Below are 22,802 nucleotides of genomic sequence, written 5' to 3'. Positions count from 1 at the left end.
ATGCGACTGTCACATTGGGTGGCAATCCATAGTGGGGCAGGAAAGGGGGAGGGATAGCAAGGTAGAGGAGGAGGAGGAGATTAGTGTTTAATGTCCCGTCGACAACGAGGTCGTTAGAGACGGAGCGCAAGCTCGGGTGAGGGAAGGATGGGGAAGGAAATCGGCCGTGCCCTTTCAAAGGAACCATCCCGGCATTTGCCTGAAGCGATTTAGGGAAATCACGGAAAACCTAAATCAGGATGGCCGGAGACGGGATTGAACCGTCGTCCTCCCGAATGCGAGCCCAGTGGATAGCAAGGTAGAAGTGGGGGATGAGGAGAGTGCTGTCTGCTGGAATGTGCAGGGACTAGATGGAGGAACGACAAGACTATCAGGCACAGCATTGGGTGGCTATGGGGCAGGGAGGTGGGGGGAGGAGCAGAAGAGGACAGGAGCGAGGAAGGGGAAATAGGGGTGGTTGTGTTGGCAGAGAGTGGCACACAATTTGGGTGAGGGGACATGAATAGGGAGGAGGTAATAGGACATAGGAGGGTGGAAACTGATGGGTGGTGTGTGTGAGGCAGTAAGTTACTGTGGGCTGAGGCTGGGATGAATTTGGTAGTGGAGAATGTGTTGTAAGGATAACTCCCATCTTTACAGTTCAGGAAAGCTGGTTGTGAAGGGGAGGATCCAAATGGCCTAGTTTGTGAAGCAGCCATTGAAACTAAACGTGTTATGTTCAGCTGCACATTTTGTCACAGAGTGCTCTACCATACTCTTGGCCACAGTTTGGCAAAGGCTGTTCATCTTGGTGGACACTGATTGTTAGTCATACCAATATAAAAAGCTGAGCAGTGATTGCAGCAGAGCACCTCTGCCATGACCTTGCCTCTGGTAGGATAAGCTAGTGACAGAACTGCAATAGGAAGTGCTGGGTGGGGGGGGTTGGGCAGGTCTTGCACCTGAGGCTTTCACAGGGATCTGATCCCTGTGGCAAGACATTAGGATTAGGAGTGGCATAGGGATGGACTGGAAAGTTGTGGAGATTGGGTGGATGACAGAACATTAGTTAGGAGTGGTGAGAAGGATCTTGGATAGGATGTCTCTCATTTCAGGGTGTGATGATACGTAATCAAAGCCCTGATGAAGGATGTAGTTCAGCTGTTCCAGTCTGGTCTGGTATTGAGTGATAAAGGGGGCACTCCTTTGTAGTTGGTTCTTGGGGGTTTGTGGGGAAATGGCACAAGAGATCTGTTTGTGCACTAGGTCTGAGAAGTCCTTGGTGAGACCTTCAGCATACGGGGCAAAGAAGTTCTCGGAACTTCAGATAACCTCTCCCACTTTCCCTGAGTGGCTAGGATGTATGGAAGGGATGGCTGCTGTCAAAATGTAGTTGCTGTTGGGGGTTGGTGGGTTTAATTTGGGCAGAGGTGCAGGTGGAGTCATCAGAGAGGAGGAGGTCAACCTCCAGGAAGGTGATGTGCTGGGTTGACAAGGCTCAGGCGAAGCGGATGGGAAGAGAACATGGTAAGGTTGTAAAGAAATGATGTGGTGTCTTGGCCCTGAGCCCAGACCATTAAGATATCATCAGTGACTAGACCAGAGGTTTGAGAGACTAGTAATGTTTGAGATATGAGGTAGTGAGTCTGGAGTCTGAGGACTATGGGAAAGTTAATGTTTATTAGTGGCAATTGGTTGGAGCTGTTGGTCAATGAGGATCACAATTCTTTCATTCTGGGCACAATAGCCAGCTACAATGGGATAGCCAGGATTGTTGGGTGTGTGTATTTTGGAGAGCATGTAGGAAGTATGTATGTTGGGTGTCATTAGGGGTGAGGAGGGAAATGGACTCTGGGAACAGGTTCGGGAAAGAGCCTAAGTCTTTAAACTGGGACTGGATGTTATGTTGGACCTCTGGGATGGAGTCACAGTGGCAGAGTATATAGGTGTAGGAGTCAGATAATTGGCAGGGGACTTCTGCCAGGTAGTTGCTGCTGTTCATAACAACAGTGGTGGAACCTTTGTCTGCAGATAGAATGATTAGGTGGGGTTTATTTTGAGGTTGTGTGTACTGGTCCCTCCTTATGCTGAAAGACTGGTGGTGTTAGGAAGGGTGGTGAGGCCAAATTGGAGGTGAGGAATTTCTGGAAGGTGATGAGGGAGCAGTTAGGTGGGAGGGGATGAGGATCATGGTTGGATGATGGAATCCAGATAGGCAGGGTTCAGTATTGGAATTGGGTTGGTTTTGGTTGAAGGGATTGGTGGGAAAGAAGTGTTTCCATTGCAGGAATTAGAAGAAGGAAAGTTGCTCTTTGACAAGTCTAACATAGTTAAATTTGGGTGTATGTCTAAAGGCAAGGTTTTTGAATAAAACAGAAATTTCTGTGAGGCCAAGGATTTTGGTGGAAAGGTTAACAACAGTGTTCCAGTAATGTTTTGGGTCCATTGGTAGGGAGTTTTGGGGAGAATGGTGTGTTGAAAAGGTCGTCCAGGCAGGATCTGGGTGTTATGAGGGGTTTCTAGGCAGGATCTGGGTGCTATGAGGGGTTTCTAGGCAGGATCTGGGTGCTATGAGGGGTTTCTAGGCAGGGTCTGGGTACTATGAGGGGTTGATGAGGAGAAACACTGTGGGTAGGGTAGAGTGATGGGAGTTAGGTTTACAACACATCCTCTACTCCCACAACCATCCCCACCTTAATCGACAGTGATCTACTGTCCCCACACCCTCCAACCATCAGTTTCCACCCCATTTGTCCTGTCACCTCTCTATTCACACCCCCTCACCCTTATTGTGTGCTGCCCTCTGCCAACACATCCGCTCCTCTTTTCCCTCTCCCTCTCCCTCTCCTCTCCTTTTCCACTCCCCCCCCCCCCCCCCCCCCCCCCAATCCCCTCACTCAACCTCTCTGCCCTACAGCCTCCTGATGATGCTTCACCTGGCAGTCTTGCTATGCCTCCAGCCAGTTCCCGAACACTTCGCCAGAAAGTATGCTTCTTTCTCCCCACCTGCTATCCCTCCCCCTTGCCTGCTATACTCTAGATGTCCACTCAGTGTGACAATTGCATTCTGATCTGAGCTGCCAGAGATGATGGTCAAATGTGCATGAGGTGTGAATGTGTGTGTGTTTTCTTTTCTTTTCTAAAGAAGACTTTGACCAAAAGCTAAATGTGTAACAGTCTATTCTTTGTACTCAGTGTTTCATCTTTATGGTAGGTAGTAAGGTATCCTTTGCCAAATATTGTTGACACTACAATCTAGAGTTTCCATTGTTTAAATTGGTATGTCGTTATTATATTTAGTATTGATACAGGAAAATTTATGGAGTGCACACGTATAATACTAGTTATTTGTGAGAGGACACTAGAAATACAGCTAGAACTCAACACGTGGCTCTTAACAGAATTAAATCTACAGATGTAAAGGTAATACCTGGAGTACCACAGGGAAGTGTGATAGGTGCTGATTCTTGAGTATTACTCATCTATCTGAGATCCCTATCAGGTAGGACTAATAGAGGAGATAGAGAAGATCCATTGAAGAACAGCGTGTTTCGTCACGGGATCGTTTTGCTAGCGAGAGAGCTTTACGGAGATGCTAAACAAACTCCACTGGCAGACGTTACAAAAGGAACATTGTGCATCACGGAGAGATTTACTATTACAATTTCGGGATAGCCCTTTTCAGGAGGAGTCGCACAACATATTTCTTCCCCCCACCCCCCCACCCCCCACCCCCTCACACACACACACACACACACACACACACACACACACACACACACACACACACACACACATCTTGCATATTGACCACGAGGAGAAAATTCTAGAAATTGGAGCCAATACAGAGGCTTACTGACAGTCATTCTTCCCACACACTATTCGCGAGGGGAACAAAGTTGGAGGGATCAGGTAGTGGCACCGAAAGTACCCTTCATCACACACCATTAGGTGGCTTGTAGAGTATGATGTAGATGTAGATGTAAATGAATTACTATTACAGTAAGATATGTCAGAAACGTCTCTTATTGTTCTCACTCTTCTTAATGTCAAATTGTGCCAGGTACATGGTGGAACAGCAGAAGCAGATGGGCGTCTAATGAAAGGTGACCAAATTCTTGCTGTGAATGGTCAAGACTTAAAGAACTCGTCCCAGGAAGAGGCCGCAGCTGTATTGAAGACAGCTACTGGGAAAGTTGCAATGCGGATTGGCCGCCTCAAAGCAGGCTCAAGGGGCTCTTCTAATCCAGGCAGTGGTGACAGGTGAGTCTTGGTGGTGGCATAAGACTTATTTATGGCCCTTTGTAGTTTTGGTGACGGTTTTTCTATGCTGATGGTAATTAGTGGAACGCAGGTATGGCATGAATTATTGTCTGTTCTGCTAATGATTCTGTTGTTTCTGTACTCCCTTTGACAACTATGGCATGTAATGAGAATTCTGCTGCACTATAGAAAATCATACTAGTTATAACACTTGGAGAAGCAGACAAAAAGGGGAAAACGTGGATGTGCAGAGACAGTAAAGATTGTAACTTGAGCAAAACTCGTTTGTCTGCACCAACATCTATAACAAATAATGAAATTGTAGTTAGCTGAAGCATATAACTTTTATGAATAATGGAAGGAGAGAAAATAATCACCCACTGTACGAGGAGGGGACCCAAAAATAACCGGAATTTCTTTCTAGAAAGCATATACTTTATTATTTTCAAATACAACCTTAATCTCCGTTGAAGTACTCTCCAATAGCATCAATATACTTGTCCAAACATTCATTCCAGTGTTCGAAGCACCGTTTAAATTCGTCCTCTTTGATACTTGCGAGCACTTTCATGACATTGCGTTTTATGTCTTCCACATCCACAAAATGCTTCCCTCTCGAGTCTCTTTTCATCTTCAGGAATAGGAAGAAGTCTGAGGGTGCTAAATCCGGCGAATAGGGTGTGTGGGTCAAGCTAATCGTCTTCGTTGAGGCCAAAAACTGGCGAACACTGAGAGCCATGTGCGCGGGAGCATTGTCGTGAAGCAGGAACCACACGCCAGAATCCAACAAAACCAGACATTTTCATGACAAACTTCTGCGAAGCTGTTTCATAACCTCCAGATAGAATTGTTGGTTTACTGTCTGGTTTTCGATTTCACTTGTCGACCTTTTTCTGGTCGAGGTGAGCCAGGTGACTTCCATTGTGATGACTTGTTTACTTTCTGGATTGTACCCATAGCACCATGACTCATCACCCATAATGATTTTGTTGAAAAAATGTGGATCGTCTTTTAACGCGTCCTTCATTTCGAGACAGGCTTGAGCACGATGATCCCTTTGATCTCCGGTAAGAAGCTTTGGCACGAATTTTGAAGCCACTCTTCGCATCCCCAAATCGACGGTCAAGATGCGCTGAATTGAGCTCCAGGACAACCCAGACAAGTTCTCGAGTTGGTCGATTGTCCTGCGTCGATCTTCACTGATGCGATCACGGATTTTGTCGATGTTGTCTTCACTTCGAGCAGTTGAAGGTCGACCGGAACGGGGCTGATCTTCAACCACCATTTCTCCCTTTTTAAACCGAGAAAACCATTCGTACACTTGCGTTTTACTAAGAGCATGGTCTTTGTCGGCTGTCTGAATCATCACAACAGTTTCTGCCGCGTTCTTGCTGAGCAAGAAACAAAACTTCACTGCCACACATTTTTTGTAAGAACTAGCCATTTCCTTGCGTCACGTGTGCACTGTATGTACACTCAAAGAACTGCCAAAGAAACCACACTTCTCACTGTTGGGTGACGCCGCGTAGCAGAATGACTCAGCAGAACTCCTACTACAACCCTCTGGCGGCGCAACCTGCTACTACAAGTACACGATGTGCAGCATTACGATTCCAGTTACTTTTGGGTCCCCCCTCGTACATTTGAGGTGCTGACAGCCAGTTGCTTAACACCTCCAATTATATGGTGACTGGTTACTTTTACTCCTCACATTATTTGTTTCACAATTGCCATGTTAATGTTTTATGAGTTGCACATGAACTTCAAATTGTTGTTTATGACATCTACTGGCATTTTGCCATGTAATTGATCAATGTTTATTTTTTCTTTTGTTCTGTTGGACAAATTAAATAATCATAAAATCTGTTCTCGTGTAAATGATACTTATGTCGAACATACAATCTTGTTTGTAGGCTGTGTAGTGTAGCACAGGGACAGAAGCTGGTGCATGCTGACACATGGCCCAACAGCCACCAGCCAACCATGGTTGCCAACTGCACACAGCAGAATTTTCATCGATTTTCCTCTACGAGGGCATCTCTTGTCCATCATTTTTCAAACTGGTCATTTCGCAAGAAAAATATTTAGATCTTATGCTGAACTAGATCTGACTTTTTGTACATTTAATTATTTACTTATGAGTGTAATGTTTTTTTAAATAAATTGTGTATGTTAAATATGCCTTTGATTTATTTATGTGTGAGACTGTGTCTGTAGAAAATGTAATCTTAGATACTGCAAATGAATGATGTCGCATGCTGGTGGGAGTTTATTTCATTATGCTTCCAGTATTTACTTTTTGAGTTTTTTTAACAATCTAAATTTCTTTTTTCATGCTTTCCTTTTGTAGGAAATAAATAGTTGAGGTAAGTTTGGTAACAACTCATCCAGTATATAGCCTTTTCTATCTCTCACAGTAGAAGCTTTTTTGTATTTGTTGTGCTAACAATTACTGTTAAGCAAGTTATGAATTGTTAATAAGTAACTTTTGTTAACCTAAAAAAGCCATATTCATCAACAGCAGAAATAGGAGGGGGGGGGGGGGGGGGTTAAGACAATCCTAACCAGTGAATGGTGACTCTCAAACTGTGAAACCAAAGGCTGATATGTCAGGAGCCAAGATCCTCGAATTGCAGGAGTCAGCACTTGCTTTTCCCATCATAGTTACAATGCAATGAACATTTTTAGATTTTTTGTTTCTTTGTAAAAAAGGGATCATTGACTTAAGCTGTGATAAGTTGAATGTTGCTTGGAATAAAATTAATACCAGTCTATGTAAAATAAAGCAAGTTAGAATGAAAAAATTGACAGTAATAAGAGGACAGGGAACTAGAGAATAAGATTTCTGTGAGAAGTTGAAGGGTGGAGGCAGAAAAATAAGCTTATGGGGATTGTAGAAATGAAAACTTAAGTGTGGACTTATTGAAGGAAAGAGACATGATGTGGAAGAGTAGTATAAATTAAGCTGATATTGAGAAGATTGAAACATGTAAATTGTGGATAATGTTAGTCCTGTTAGACTCTAGACTTCTTTTTGACTGACAGCAAGTCAGTGCTGCAGTGAAATGCTAGACAGTTAGTTGAAGAGACATTAAAATTCCATTGGTTCCCCCTCTCTTTTCTTAAATCATTAGTTATTCCGTTCATTTGTGATGGTAGGGCAACTTCTGCAGTGAGAATTTGACCATTTCCCTGTTGCATTTTGATAAGACATAAATACATAATCCACCTTCAATGAATTCACCACTGGTAGAAAATAAGATCTTAGTTCAGTAACAAAGGAAGGTCCTATGATTGTCATGCTAAAATAGGTAATGAAAAAACTTTCACACTAGCTGATAAATAATGAATGTACTTACTCAACTTCAGTACGACAGGTGCATGAAAAACACTTCATAGTGAGAACAATCACATGACCATGAATGACAAAAAGGACAAAAAGATTATTAGTGAGAGTGAATAACTAGTGCAAATGTCTTTGGGTAAGTTCCTTCGATTTCAGCCATAGTGCACTGATCTGAGGGATTCATGAGTGCAGGTTCTTGACAAAGGAATTGATGTGAGTTTATAATCCACTCGGTCATTTTTATTACATGTGTTACAATGCCTTTACAAATCTGCTTTTTCATCCTCCCTCCATCATATTGCTCAAATTTGCCACGTGTAAGTCATGTGTAATCAGTATGGAGCCATGTGTGAAATATGATGTGAATTCCTTGTTAAGAACTGTACAACCACAAACATATCTTCATTAAGAAAACTGAATGGGTTTTAATTCTGACAGGAGCTCACAAAGTTGTCATTGGAAATAAATGGCACAAGTATACTGTTTTGTGTAGGCAAAACACAGCTTTTTATTCTGGGACATTTGCCACAACAGAGCAGCTGGCACTTGGGCAACCATTTACATACAAATCATTTGGCTGGCCTGTCTGGAAAGTTGCTTGAGCATTTTTAGACAGAAACTTCTCTTACACTTCGTCTAGCATTAACCTCTGATCCAGGTTAACTTTTTATCACTAGCTCTCGGGTTTTGTGTTTACTTCTCCGGCTGTACATCAACCTTCATTCCATATGTTTGAAGTTACACATTAATTGTATCAAGTTGCCATGATGCTAGCGTTAGTTTCCGTTTGTTGTAAGCATGGCATAAAAAATGTGTAGAGTATTATTCAAGACTTCTTTAGTTGATTTAATAGTTACACTGAAAAGTAATTAGACATTTATTAGAAGAATCTGCATGCAAGTGCTCTTGTTGTTTTCAAAAGTTGTGTTTGTTGTTTCCTTCACATTCTCCTGTCCTTTTATCCTGATTTTGGCCTGCACTATGTATAAATTATATGGATGCAAAGATGGAAGACACTTTGCTTCTTGTGTCAACAGCAAACAGAATTAAGCAGATGTGTCTTCCATTATCAGCCCTCCAGTAACCTCATCATTCTTTCATTTCTTTCTCCAACATCCCTTTACAAAAGCTATTGTTCCGCTTAAAACAGAAATTTACGTTCAGAGAAGTAAGAATATTTTTAAAATCTTAGGTCTTTACAATTCTTACCTTCAGGACGCACAAGTCCCAGTGCTGTCAATAGAAAGCTTAAATAGAAAACAATACTCCTAGCATTCTGTAGAGTGCATTCCTACAACAGGGAGGCAAGAGGGATTGATTATTCGAGGAGGGCAAGTCAGTCAGACCTCTAAATTAGAGGAATACACATCTTATGAGAAGGAAAACGAAGGAAAAAACATCAGAGAGAATAAGAGGTCAAAGAAAGTAAATTTGTTAACAGCTTGGGAGCTCCAGTTCAGAGAGAGAGAGAGAGAGAGAGAGAGAGAGGGAGAGAGAGAGAGAAAGAAAGGAGAACATGAAAAGTGGAATGAATAATATAGTTAAGGAGGGAAATAAAGGAAAACCATTAGGGGAATAAACAAATCTAAATAAAAAAATGAAAAAATAACAAAATTCCAATGACTATTACATAGGAAAATGGGGAGCATGTTTTATAGTATCAGAGATTAATTCCATGGTGGTCATGGGTTGAAAGGATATGTTGGAGAGCAGGTCCCCACTTTATGAATATGGTGGAATAGTACTGAGTTGGAGGCTCCAAATGGCTTATGTGTTATAGCAACCAATCAGGTGACTGAGTCATACTATAAAGTATGCTCTGCTACTGACTACTGGAAACCCCGGAAGTGGACAATTCTTTTTGTGGCCATTCACGCATTCAGCCAGTTTAGTGATAAGTCACCCTGTATAGAAACCAATGTCTGTTGGTAAACAACATCAATAGTTTCACATGATGCCCTGCCCCTAATGTTATACCCAGAGCTTGTGGTAGGGCTGAAGTAAGTGATAATGGTTGGGTATATGGGAACTCATGAAATTTGTAGACTGTTAAGAAAGCTTTGATTCAGTTTCATCTAAATTTGTATTGAATCCTGGAGAAACAAGACATTGATTCAGTTTTTGTAAGTATACTGGAAACCTATACATCAAGTAGCAGCTTCCATTAGAGTTCATTAGGTGAATCAGAAGTTCAGAAAGGAAAGGGGTGTTGGGTAAGGAAAATCCAAATCACCAAAACTTTTTTCAGTAATCACAGATGTAGTTTCCAGATCCTTAAAGTGAGCAAATGAGAAATGTGATGTTTTCCATTGAACATTTTGGTCTAAAGCTGTATTAATTCCCTCCCAGTATCTCTTCTGACTGTGACTGAGCAAGGTAACACCGTGGACATGTAAATGGAAGGAATTGTGTTTAAATACCAGTCTGGTCATTGTGACCAAAGTTTTCTGTGCTTTGCTAAATCCAATGACCATTTTCCTTATCCATCCTGTGAATTAACGGTCACCAATGACCTTGATGTCAGTGGGATGTTAAGTGCTACATTTATGTTCTTATTCTTATGGAACTGGCCTGTAGTATAAAATGCAACACAGAATTGTGTATAAAATTATTGAATCTTTCGTGGGCTCATGTTGACATATTGCTGTTGACTTTCCTCACAGAGATTTTCAACCTATATTTGTTTTACGATTTTTCTGAGGTTTTGCTAGCATGAATGTATCACTTTGAATTGGAAGAGATTCTCTCTAGTATTGGGCAGCTAGCTGATGTACAGCCTGCCAGTCTTGCTTGTGAAATGAAGACAGAGCTCACCACCTGTAACATCGTTGGCAGATCTGACTGTGGTCCTTTGGTATAGAGCTGAGTGGAGGGTCTGAATCAGATGCTCAATCAGTTCCGTGACTGTAGGCTGCAGATTCATTGACATCTGCCAAAGGGTGGTGGGTTTTTGGGTTATGCGTAATAGGTCAGGAGTCCACTACACACAGGAAGTGGCTACACTGGGTAACAAGAGCTGTGTCTAGGGTACTGTATGGGTCTTTAGTTATAGTGTTAGGTAATCTACAGAAAGGGTGCGGGGCAAACACAGGACAAAGGTAGACCTAGCAACAGTTGGTATTGTAGCTGACAATTGTCATAGCTGTGTTGGGAAAGAACCAGAGCTCCAAGCACTAATAGAAAGCACTGAATCTCAAATCGTTTTTGGGCATGGAAAGCTGGCTAAAGCCGGAAATAAGTTTAGCCAAAATTTTTAAAAAGGACCTAACTGTGTTAAGAAAGGATAGATTAATTATTGTTGGGATAGTGTTTATTTCTGTCAAAAGTTGTGTTCCTTGAGTGAAATGGAAGTAGAGATGGGTAGTTCGCGAACGAATGGGTGCAAAGGAATGGTTCACCAAGATGAACGAAAGGACCGAGGAACGAATTCCAAGGAACTGTCTTTCATAGGTCACTTCAGTCGCGGCGATCTATTTATAGTTCCCGGGAACGAGGAACGATCGGTTCATAGTTCACTTTGGTCGTGGCGGTCACTTCAGCAGTTCTCGTTCCAGCCTCGGTCGCGTGCTCGTCTCAGTCTGTCTCGGTCTCCTCCGGCAGCATTCGTCGTTCTTCGCGTGACCACCTGTCTGAGTTCCACTGCCGACTGCTCCTAGTTGTTCAGTATCCAGTTGTTTGTTTCGTTCACTGCTCTCCCCCATTTTACATCTGTTCCAAACAGTTCTTGCACTTGGTTCTGGCTATTCAGCATCCACGACTGGTAATCAAAAAGTATTTTATAGTTACGTAAATTACATAAAAATTATGTTGTATCTAATAGGTATGTCTTTTCAGGTAACAAAAGGGCATATCAGCTCACTTCATTATATCAATGAACAGCAGAAGACATAACAACGCAAGATTTTTTGTTATTCATATATTTTTTGGTTTCATAGACTTGATTTAGCAACTAACTTTCAATAATTTGCTTAATTTTTAGTGTAAGAAAATTAATATAAAACGATTTTCATGTATCTTTCATATACAAAACATTACATTTAGGAAGGCTCTTTAATTATTTTTAAGTTTGGTTGTTTCCAATTTGCATTATCTGCTAGTTTGGTTTCTTTGAAAAAAGTGGGTTGTGGGTCATTTTGGCTCAGTAGGAACAGCTGTGCCTCTCCATTTGAAAAGACATAGATTGCCATAAAATCGTATTTACTTATTATCTCAAAAACATTTGTTCAGAAGGAGCTTCCAAACCAAAAACTTTATTACTGCGAACTTTATTATTATTATTATTATTATTGCTGCATTAACTTTAATAATGCAACATAAAAACCTAATTTCTACTAAGCGTGTGACGCAAGTATGATGAGAAAACCACATTTTATTTTATGCTTCCATAAGGTCTCTACTTCGCCTACGAACTCAGAGACAATGTGAAATATATATAGGGTGTAAACGATCATTGTTAACAATGTAGCATAGCTGTGTAGTGGAAGTCAAAACAAAGAATTTTATACAAGACACTTGTGGTCAATTAAGTTGGAAAACAGCCACCAACAGCTTTACAAGACTACGAGGTGTGGCTAGAAAAAAACCGGACTAGTACTGGTGAAACAATAAAACGAATGCAACAAGGCTGAAAGTCGCGTGGCCTGTCACGTGACTCTCGCTCCGCCTACTGCTCGAGTTTCATCTGCCTCCTGCCCTCAGTCTGCCCGTGGCGTCTGTTTTAAGTAGTTGACGTTTTGTCTGTGCGTCGGAAAATGTTGAGTGTACATAAAGAACAGTGTGTTAACATCAAATTTTGTTTCAAACTAGGAAAATCTGCAAGTGAAACGTTTGTAATGTTACAACAAGGGTACGGCGATGATTGTTTATCGCGAACACAAGTGTTTGAGTGGTTTAAACGATTTAAAGATGGCCGCGAAGACACCAATGATGACACTCGCGCTGGCAGACCATTGTCAGCAAAAACTGATGCAAACATTGAAAAAATCGGTAAACTTGTTCGACAAGATCGCCATTTAACAATCAGAGCAGTGTCTGAGTTAACAGGAGTTGACAAGGAAAGTGTTAGGCAGATTCTTCATGAAAGTTTCAACATGAACAAAGTCTGTTCAAAAATGGTTCCAAAGTGTCTCACAATTGAACAGAAGGAACGCCGAAGAATGATTTGTTCTGACATCCTGGAAAACATTGAAAGTGATCCCACCTTCTTACAAAATGTTATTACTTGTGATGAACCGTGGTTTTTTACTTACGATCCCGAAACTAAACGCCAATCGATCCATTGGAAAACTCCGGGTTCTCCACGACAAAAAAAAAGCACGAATGTCAAAATCGAAATTCAAGGCAATGATGATTGTTTTTTTTGACATCAAAGGGATTGTGCACATTGATTGGGTACCAGAGGGACAAACAGTGAATCAGCATTACTACATTAGCGTCCTGGCTACCCTACGTGAGCGAGTACGGAGAAAACGGAACGATTTGTGGAGAAAAAAGTCATGGATCCTTCACCAAGACAATGCCCCAGCTCACAGCGCGTTGTCAGTGAAGACGTTTTTGGCAAAACACAACATTCCCATCTTAGATCATCCACCCTACTCACCTGATTTGGCCCCCTGTGACTTTTTTCTTTTCCCTAAAGTCAAGTCAGCTTTGAAAGGAACTAGATTTGAGACTGTTGAAGCAGTAAAAGAAAAAGCGACGGAAGTGATGTATGGACTTACCGAAAATGATCTGCAGCATTGCTATGAACAGTGGAAAATTCGTATGGAGCGGTGTAGAGACCGAGGAGGACAGTACATTGAAGGAGATAACATGAAATTGTAAATAATTGTAAATAAATGTTTTTTCCAGCATCAGTCCGGTTTTTTTCTAGCCGCACCTCGTACATGAGCTATAGCCCATGCGTGTCGCGTGAGATTTTCATGTTCTCTTCTCCAGCTCTCTACACATCGTTATCGATTGTTTCGCAATTGTTGCTTGCATTAGCTTGTTATTTCTTCACTGCCTAATTATTACATGTTTGTCTGTTTGTTGTATCTGCTTGTAACGGGCAACACATCGTCCGCAATTGGCGAGCAGTCTGTACTCGGGGCCGGTTTTCTGTGCGCCATCCTATGTTATTTCCCTGGGATCAGCTACACACACTACAGTTGGCTAAACGAGAGGTTGTGCAGAATCACAGAAATTACTTCTGAAAGTGTGTAAGAATTCTGTAATGAATAAAAACTCTATACTCCTGGGGGGAGGTAAATGCCCCCTCTTGGTGTCCTCCATCCTTCAGTCACCTACACTACTAATTCTCAGTTTTTCATAAGAACCATATACCAAGCACAAATGAACGGTGAGCGAGTAAAAATGAACGGTTCCCAAAAAAGAACGATCAGCAGTGAGCTAGTTCCCATGGATGAACGAGTTTGCCCATCTCTAAATTGAAGTAGATAGTTCCTGTGGTAGAGGTTATACTCAATAACTAGAATCAGTTAATAATTAGTTCCTTTCACTGACACCCTGACTCCAATGATACAGTTGCTGAACAGTTAAAAAAAATTAGTCTGATTTCAAATGGGTACCACACTCATACAAGTATAGTTGGTGGTGACTTCAGTCAATACGTTGATGAAAAAAACATGTTTAAAATCAGTGATAGGCGTAAAATGTTCAAAATTGTACTGAGTACTTTCTCATGATATTATTTTGAACAATTAGTTCAGGAGCTCATTCAAAGCATAAGTGGTTGTGAAAACATACTTCACCACTTAGTAACAAATAATCTTAAGCAAATAGGGAGCATTGTGAAAGATAGAGGAATTAGTGACCAGAAGGTTGTTGTAGAGAGACTGAATACTTTAACTTCCAAAGCCACCAAAAATAAATGCAAAATATATCTAAAAAAGCAGATAAAAAGTTAACTGATGCCTGCCAAAGCAGCCGTCTACACTACTACTAATCTGACTGTGTAAGGGTAGATCAGGTGTGTTTTGGATTCAAAGAAATAATATTGCCAGCAGTTGAGAGATATTACCATATAAATTAGTGAGAGATGCCATTGATCCCCTATTAGACACAAGAGAGATCAGAAAACTGCCACAGAAGCAACAAAAAAAGCATGCAAAATTTAAAAGAATGCAAAATACCCATACAAGTAAAGTTTTACAGAAGCTCGAAATTTAATGCAAACTTCAATATGAGATGCTTTTAATAGTTTCCACAATGAAATTCTGTCTTGAAAAGTGGCAGAAAACCCAGAGAGATTCTGGTCGTATGTAAAGTACACTAGCAGCGATATACAGTCAATACTTTCACTCCATGATAAGGATGGTGATGTTGCTGATGACAGTGCCACTAATGCAGAGTTACCAAACCTGACTTTCTGAAAGTCTTTCACAAAAGAAACTGAAGTAAATGCTCCGGAATTCGAATCGAGAAAAACTGCCAACATCAGTAACTTAGAAGTAGACTTCTTGGCATAGCAAAAGGGCTTAAATCACCTAATAAAGGCAAGGCCTCCAGTCACGGATGTATACCAGTCAGGCTCCTTTCAGAGTTTGCTGATATAATAGCTCCATATCTAGCAATCGTGTACAACGGCTTGCTCATAGAAAGACCTGTACTCAAAGACAAAAAGGTCACACCAATACCCAAGAAAGGAAATAGGAATAACCTGCTGAATCACAGACCCATATCACTGATGTCAATTTGTCGTAGGATTTTGGAATGTATACTGTGTTCAAACACTATGAATTTCCTTGAATAAAAAGACTTGATGACAAATAATCAACACAGACTCAGAAAATATCATTCTTGTGAAACACAAGTAGCACTTTATTCTCACGAAGTAATGAGTGCTATCAACAAGGGTTGTCAACTTGATTTCATATTTTTAGATCTCCAAAAGGCTTTTACGCCATTCCTCACACGAGACTACTAGTCAAATTGTGTGCCTATAGAGTATTGCCCCAGTTATGTGACTGGATTCATGAGTTCTGTTAGGTAGGTCACAGTTTGTAGCACTTGATGGAAAGTCATTGAGAAAAACAGAAAATGGTTCAAATGGCTCTGAGCACTATGGGGCTTAACATCTGAGGTCATCAGTCCCCTAGAACTTAGAACTACGTAAACCTAACAAACCTAAGGACATCACACACATCAATGCTTGAGGCAGGATTCAAACCTGCGACCGTAGTGGTCGTGCGTTTCCAGACTGAAGTGCCTAGAACTGCTCGGCCACAAAGGCCGGCAGTAAAAGAGAAGTAATATCTGATATACCCCAATGAAGTGTTATAGGCCCTTTGTCATTCCTGGTCTACATAAGCGATATAGGAGGCAATCAGAGCAGTCCTCTTAGATTGCTTGCAGATGATGCTGTCATTTACAGTCCTGTAAAGTCATCAGATGATCAAAACCAATTGAAAACTAATTAAGATAAGATATTTGTATGGTGCAAAAAGTGTCAATTGACTCCAAATCATGAAAAGTATGGGGTCATCCACATTAGTACTAAAGAAATACACTAAATTTCGTTCACCTGGTCAAACACACAAATCTAAAGGCTGCAAGTTCAACTAAATATTTATGGACTTAAAACTTAAAAAACTTCAGTTGGAATAATCTCGTAGATAATGTTATGAGGAAAGTGAACCCAAGACTGCAATTTATTGGCAGAACATTTAGAAAATGCAACGGATCTACTAGGGAGACTGCTTGTCTGCCCTCTTTTGGAGTTTTGCTGTGTGGTGTGGGATCTTCATTAGATAGGACTGATGGAGGACATCGAAAAAGTTCAAAGAATGGCAGCTCGTTTTGTAGTCTTGTAGAATAGGGGAGAGAGTACTATGGATATGATACATGAATCGGGGTGGCAGTCATTCAAACAAAGGCGTTTTTCATTGGGGCAGGTTCTTCTAACAAAATTTCAATTTTGTTGGCACCATTCTACACAAGGAGGAATGATCATCATAATAAAAGTCTGCCCCCCATAGCTGAGTGGTGAGCGTGATGGACTGTCAATCCTAAGGTCCCGGGTTCGATTCCGTGCTGGGTCGGAGATTTTTCTCCACTCAGGGACTGGGTATTGTGTTGTCCTTATCATCATCATTTCATCCCCATCGACGCGCAAGTCACCGAAGTGGCGTCAAATCGAAAGTCTTGCACCAGGCGAACGCTCTACCCGACGGGAGACCGTTGACACACGACGTTTTTTTTTTTTAATCATAATAAAATAAGAGAAATCAGAGTTCTCACAAAAAGACTTAAGTGTTTGTTTTTCCTGTGCGCTGCTTGAAAGTGGAATGGTAGAGATATAGCTTGAAGGCGGTTTGATGAACACTCTGCCAGGCACTTAATTGTAAATTGCAGAGTGTAAATGCATATATAGATCTCTCTCTATCTCTCAGTGCTGACATGTATTGACTGGGGTCCCTGGTCATTATTTATTCTTCTTGTGAAAAGTATTTTCATGTTTATAAACTTCAATGGCTTCTCTAAACAAAGAGGCATGGTAGCTCTTTTTCATAGCAAGAACTGGTGTGTTGCTCAGTTTTATTATGTAGGTCTCACACAGCACTCTGCCACTGCCAATTTCTCCACCTATCCCAACCTGTAATACCATTTATATTCAGTTCTAGTGAAGTGGTGAAGCACTCATAAGGAATGAGGAGAACTTGGGCAACAGCATGTAATGAAAGCCAACACACACAGATCAATATGTCCACAAACTTTCACACTGACTGGACAGTCCATCAGTACAAGGTTCATTGAACCTAATCCACATTGCAGATTTGGACTTTTGGAGAAAATGGCTTTGTCATAGCATGTGTGGTGTGAAACTGACCATGTAATAAAATTAATCAATATGCAAGTTCTTGCAGTAGAGAAGAGCTACTACAGTTCTCTGTCCAGGGAAAACATTGAAATTTAGAATCACGAAAGCAGTTTTAACAAGAAAGAAGAAAATTTCAAGATAAACAAATCCTGGATTCCAGTGCTGCAATGATTGACCATTGCAAGTAACAGTGGAGTGATGATGACCAGGAGAATGGTATCTGGAGACATTAGTGTGGATAGTACATAGGGTGGCCCAGGAGAGTGGTAAATATCAGGGGTATGACAGAAAGGATCATTTGAAGCAAAAAAACCTATGCATACCTCCACCATGCTGGATGGTATGGGACATCAACTCTTTTGAAATCTGACACAAAAAGACAGACAGAGTTGGGAATAAAACCAACCTCAAAAATGGGTATTAACCTGAAACTGGACATCTGCTGAACAGACATCTATTTTGTTTGCAACACAGTGTGTCTTTTTGCAGCAGAAAAAATGCCAAGTAAACATGGAAGCTAAAATGCATACATTAAGAGCTATGAGCACTTCTTCATCTTCGATACTGTTTAACAAATCTCTTCTACTACAGTCTCTTTGCTGCCTGTATTTTTTAGGAGAGTGTAGTGTGGACCAAAGCAAGAAAAAATTATCTTGTTAACATGGGCTCTAAAATGCATACCTTAAGAGCTACGAGTACCTTTTCAGTGGAAGAGATGTGTTTCACTATAGTGAAGAAGAAGTAGTACTAATATCTCTTAAGAAAAGAATTTTAAAGCCCAGGTTTATTAGACATTTTTGTTTTGAATAATCGTTACTGTCCTATCCTTGAATACTGACCATTCCTCCTGGGACACCCTGTTAGAAGTTAGTTTCTTGTCCCATGAATCATTTTGCATAATAAATCATAATGATGTGGCATGAGTCAGTTTACATTCATATTGTAAATTAATTTGTAAATAAGGCTACATGGTGAACATTTGTGAGGTGCTCAAGTGGCAGTGTCAGTAGGTACACAGTTATGGCCATAGTATGATGTAGGCTCATCAAAGTACACAAACCCCCATTCCTGGCCCTAAAGGCCCCTTCAGCAAGGCTGTCCTCTGGCTGAGATCTGCAACTGTAGCTGGTTCATTATCATTCAGATCTATTGTACCAACAGCACAATCTGATGTTTCAGACTCAATTCCACATTTCTTGCTTACTGTAGCTGCTTGAAAGTTACAGCTACGCTTCCAGGTTTTTAGATATTGTTGAGAGTAATTAATACTTCCAGAGTAGAATAGTGGATGGCCAGTGTGGTTTCTAGAGGGTGCTAACACTTCATACAAATTGTCTGAAATTTTCACTTGTTATAGAGTCATACATGGCCCAGTAACAAGTGTTTTCCAAATCTACCATATATATGACACATATGAGAGCCAAGTGTAATTGTTTTAATTTCATAAGATTTCTGTGATGTATTTAACTTTTATCACATTTAGTCATCTTCTTTTGCAACAGACTGAAAAAAGAATGAGAGGGGCCAGTCTGTAGTTGAAACAATGAAGAATGATGCTCTTCTATTAGTGGTCAACAAATACGGTAAATAAATTTGAATAGTTTTTGCTTGATTTATGAGGGCTTAGTTGGATATGGATTTAAAATGACTAATAGTGTGTCAAAACAGATTTTGAGTGCGTGTTACTAATTGATGTTTTTTTGTGATTCTCACAGTTCTTAAGCCCCTTAGTGACAGAGCACAGAAATTATGATGTTCAGTTTGCTGTGTAGATATGATTGTTTAGCAGAACTTATTTCAGTTAGCATTCCTGTTTTACACACATAGAGATGAGTGAGCATGCAACATTTTCATTTAGGAAAAATTAAAATTTAGGGTCTCCTGCATGAATACGTACTGTGTGCCAAATGTTTTACTATGAATTTGCAGTTGATAAGATATTAAAGAACGACTTGTATGAATATCAAGAGCTCAGATGGAAACCCAGTTCTAAGCAAAGAAGGGAAAGCAGAAAGGTGGAAGGAGTATATAGAGGGTCTATACAAGGGCGATGTACTTGAGGACAATATTATGGAAATGGAAGAGGATGTAGATGAAGATGAAATGGGAGATATGATACTGCGTGAAGAGTTTGACAGAGCACTGAAAGACCTGAGTCGAAACAAGGCCCCCGGAGTAGACAATATTCCATTGGAACTACTGACGGCCGTGGGAGAGCCAGTCCTGACAAAACTCTACCATCTGGTGAGCAAGATGTATGAAACAGGCGAAATACCCTCAGACTTCAAGAAGAATATAAAAATTCCAATCCCAAAGAAAGCAGGTGTTGACAGATGTGAAAATTACCGAGCTATCAGCTTAATAAGTCACAGCTGCAAAATACTAACACGAATTCTTTACAGACGAATGGAAAAACTAGTAGAAGCCAACCTCGGGGAAGATCAGTTTGGATTCTGTAGAAACACTGGAACACGTGAGGCAATACTGACCTTACGACTTATCTTAGAAGAAAGATTAAGGAAAGGCGAACCTACGTTTCTAGTATTTGTAGACTTAGAGAAAGCTTTTGACAATGTTGACTGGAATACTCTCTTTCAAATTCTAAAGGTGGCAGGGGTAAAATACAGGGAGCGAAAGGCTATTTACAATTTGTACAGAAACCAGATGGCAGTTATAAGAGTCGAGGGACATGAAAGGGAAGCAGTGGTTGGGAAGGGAGTAAGACAGGGTTGTAGCCTCTCCCCGATGTTGTTCAATCTGTATATTGAGCAAGCAGTAAAGGAAACAAAAGAAAAATTCGGAGTAGGTATTAAAATTCATGGAGAAGAAATAAAAACTTTGAGGTTCGCCGACGACATTGTAATTCTGTCAGAGACAGCAAAGGACTTGGAAGAGCAGTTGAATGGAATGGACAGTGTCTTGAAAGGAGGATATAAGATGAACATCAACAAAAGCAAAACAAGGATAATGGAATGTAGTCTAATTAAGTCGGGTGATGCTGAGGGAATTAGATTAGGAAATGAGGCACTTAAAGTAGTAAAGGAGTTTTGCTATTTGGGGAGCAAAATAACTGATGATTGTCGAAGTAGAGAGGATATAAAATGTAGGCTGGCAATGGCAAGGAAAGCGTTTATGAAGAAGAGAAATTTATTAACATCCAGTATTGATTTAAGTGTCAGGAGGTCATTTCTGAAAGTATTCGTATGGAGTGTAGCCATGTATGGAAGTGAAACATGGACGATAAATAGTTTGGACAAGAAGAGAATAGAAGCTTTCGAAATGTGGTGCTACAGAAGAATGCTGAAGATTAGATGGGTAGATCACATAACTAATGAGGAAGTATTGAATAGGATTGGGGAGAAGAGAAGTTTGTGGCACAACTTGACCAGAAGAAGGGATCGGTTGGTAGGACATGTTCTGAGGCATCAAGGGATCACCAATTTAGCATTGGAGGGCAGCGTGGAGGGTAAAAATCGTAGAGGGAGACCAAGAGATGAATACACTAAGCAGATTCAGAAGGATGTAGGTTGCAGTAGGTACTGGGAGATGAAAAAGCTTGCACAGGATAGAGTAGCATGGAGAGCTGCATCAAACCAGTCTCAGGACTGAAGACCACAACAACAACAACAAGATATTAAACTTGCAGTCAAGGAGAAAAGGGCTGAAACCCCTGTGTGGCCAACTAATTTATGGTTTTCTGAGCTTTTCCTGCATTGCTTAAGGCAAATGTCAGGATGGTTCCTTTGTAAAGGGCTCTGATTTCATTCTCACTCCTTCTTAAAATCAAGTTTATGTTCAGTCCCTAATTACCGTGTCACTCACAGGAAGTTAAACCCTAATTTTCCTTTTCCAAAATATTTTATAGGAAGGACCAGAGAAGTACCAATTCTCATTTAACACTAAGGCTGCCATGTGGCCACCAGCTGCCACAGCAGAGCCTCTCTCACACCGGAGCCGCTTGCTTGACATTGAAACATCCATCATTACGCATGCAGCAGTTGATGTATTAGAGATTGAAAACTGATGTACCAAGTGTGTGAGATAAATGAGAAAAGTATATGAGTTTAGGGCTATTCAAAAATAGAGTTGTAACAGCAATGTTCATCTGCAGGTTAGAAAAAATTCCAAGATGAATTCAAACAGTTATTGAATTTTTGAAATAATAACTATAGTGTTTGCTGCTAAGGTATTCTTACTTTTTTCCTATCTCCTTTTTGTGAAGAAAGTGAAGAAATAGTTTTTGGTTGTGAAATGATGATCGTATATTTAAACAAAAATGTGGAGGGGGCAACCACTCACTATCAGCTGACTGAAGCATGGCACATAGATGTATGTAACAGTGTAGAGAATTTCTCTAAATTTCAATAGATGACCACTGACAGTCATAAGCAAAGAAGTACTTCCTTCATAATGTCCATCTTCACCACAAATTACTGTATAATTCGCAGTCACTTGTTTCAGGTTACTGCTATCATCAGATCGATCAGAGTATTTTAAAACAAGTATCTGTCTCACATAATTTGTACACAAAGGAACAAGAGCAAGTGCTCTCGGACATGGTTCATTTAAAGTACAATGCATTTTATAACCACAATGGTTACATTGTAAACAATGTATTAGATAGTGATGTTCATACGACGAGGTGCTCCCTAAAATATCAGAGAATTTCATTGTACCAGTCAAACCAGTAGCAGTATGACATTTTATTGCTAGATGTCTTGAGGTACACGTCTTAACTACTGTGGCACAAAGTTGCATTATTTTTGGCGCATGCAATTGTAGGTTGTAGTAGAGCATGTCAGGATGTGTTTCAGTGCTTCTGTGAATTGTGAAATGGATAATGTGAAGGAGCAACAGATACACATCAAATTATGTTTAAAGTTGAAGAAAACTGCAGCTGAAGCCCACTGCATGCTGACAGAAGCATTTGCTGAGAGTGCACTGCATCAAGCAAGAAAATTTGAGTGGTTCAAGTGCTTCAAGGCATGCCATGGGTCTGTGGAAGGTGACAAAACATTGTGGTTGACCATCAACATGCACAGTGCCAGAAATGATCATGAAAGTGCATGATGTGATTCACGAAAAACTGAGGGCAGACAATCCATGATGTTTAACTGACATTGGCTGTCATACGGTACATGCCATTGAATTCTAGGTGATGATTTGAACATGAGATGAATTGCAGTGAAATTAGTCCCTCGCACCCTCACATCAACCAACAAAACCTCAGGATTCAAGCATGCACTGACAGCACGTATACAGCATGGGACAACCGGGAAATCCAGGAAAAAACCTGAAATTTTTTTGTCCAGGAGAAAACTGGGAAAAATCCCAGGAATTTTTTGGAATTCCGGGAATTTTTCAGTGTTCTAGTTTCAAGTTAAATTTTTGTAA

General features: G+C 40.6%; 1 protein-coding gene across 7 annotated transcripts in view; it reads left to right on the top strand.

The window, feature by feature from the left end:
* Positions 1-22,802, top strand: part of LOC124613056 (multiple PDZ domain protein-like) — a 1,056,684-nt gene that overhangs the window by 982,835 nt on the left and 51,047 nt on the right. For 4 of the 7 annotated variants that reach the window (XM_047141637.1, XM_047141635.1, XM_047141639.1 and 1 more), the window contains one exon: positions 4,043-4,242. In XM_047141637.1, the coding sequence (XP_046997593.1) occupies positions 4,043-4,242 (200 nt within the window). Of the gene's footprint in view, positions 1-4,042; positions 4,243-6,155; positions 6,420-6,592; positions 6,609-18,910; positions 18,992-22,802 lie in introns of those variants that run through there. The other 3 variants (XR_006979603.1, XM_047141640.1, XM_047141636.1) reach the window with 3 other exon arrangements.

The sequence above is a fragment of the Schistocerca americana genome, chromosome 4, assembly GCF_021461395.2.
Source record: "Schistocerca americana isolate TAMUIC-IGC-003095 chromosome 4, iqSchAmer2.1, whole genome shotgun sequence".
Lineage (NCBI taxonomy): Eukaryota > Metazoa > Arthropoda > Insecta > Orthoptera > Acrididae > Schistocerca > Schistocerca americana.
Note: the sequence above shows the minus strand (reverse complement) of the source record. Positions and strands in the feature narration are given on the sequence as shown.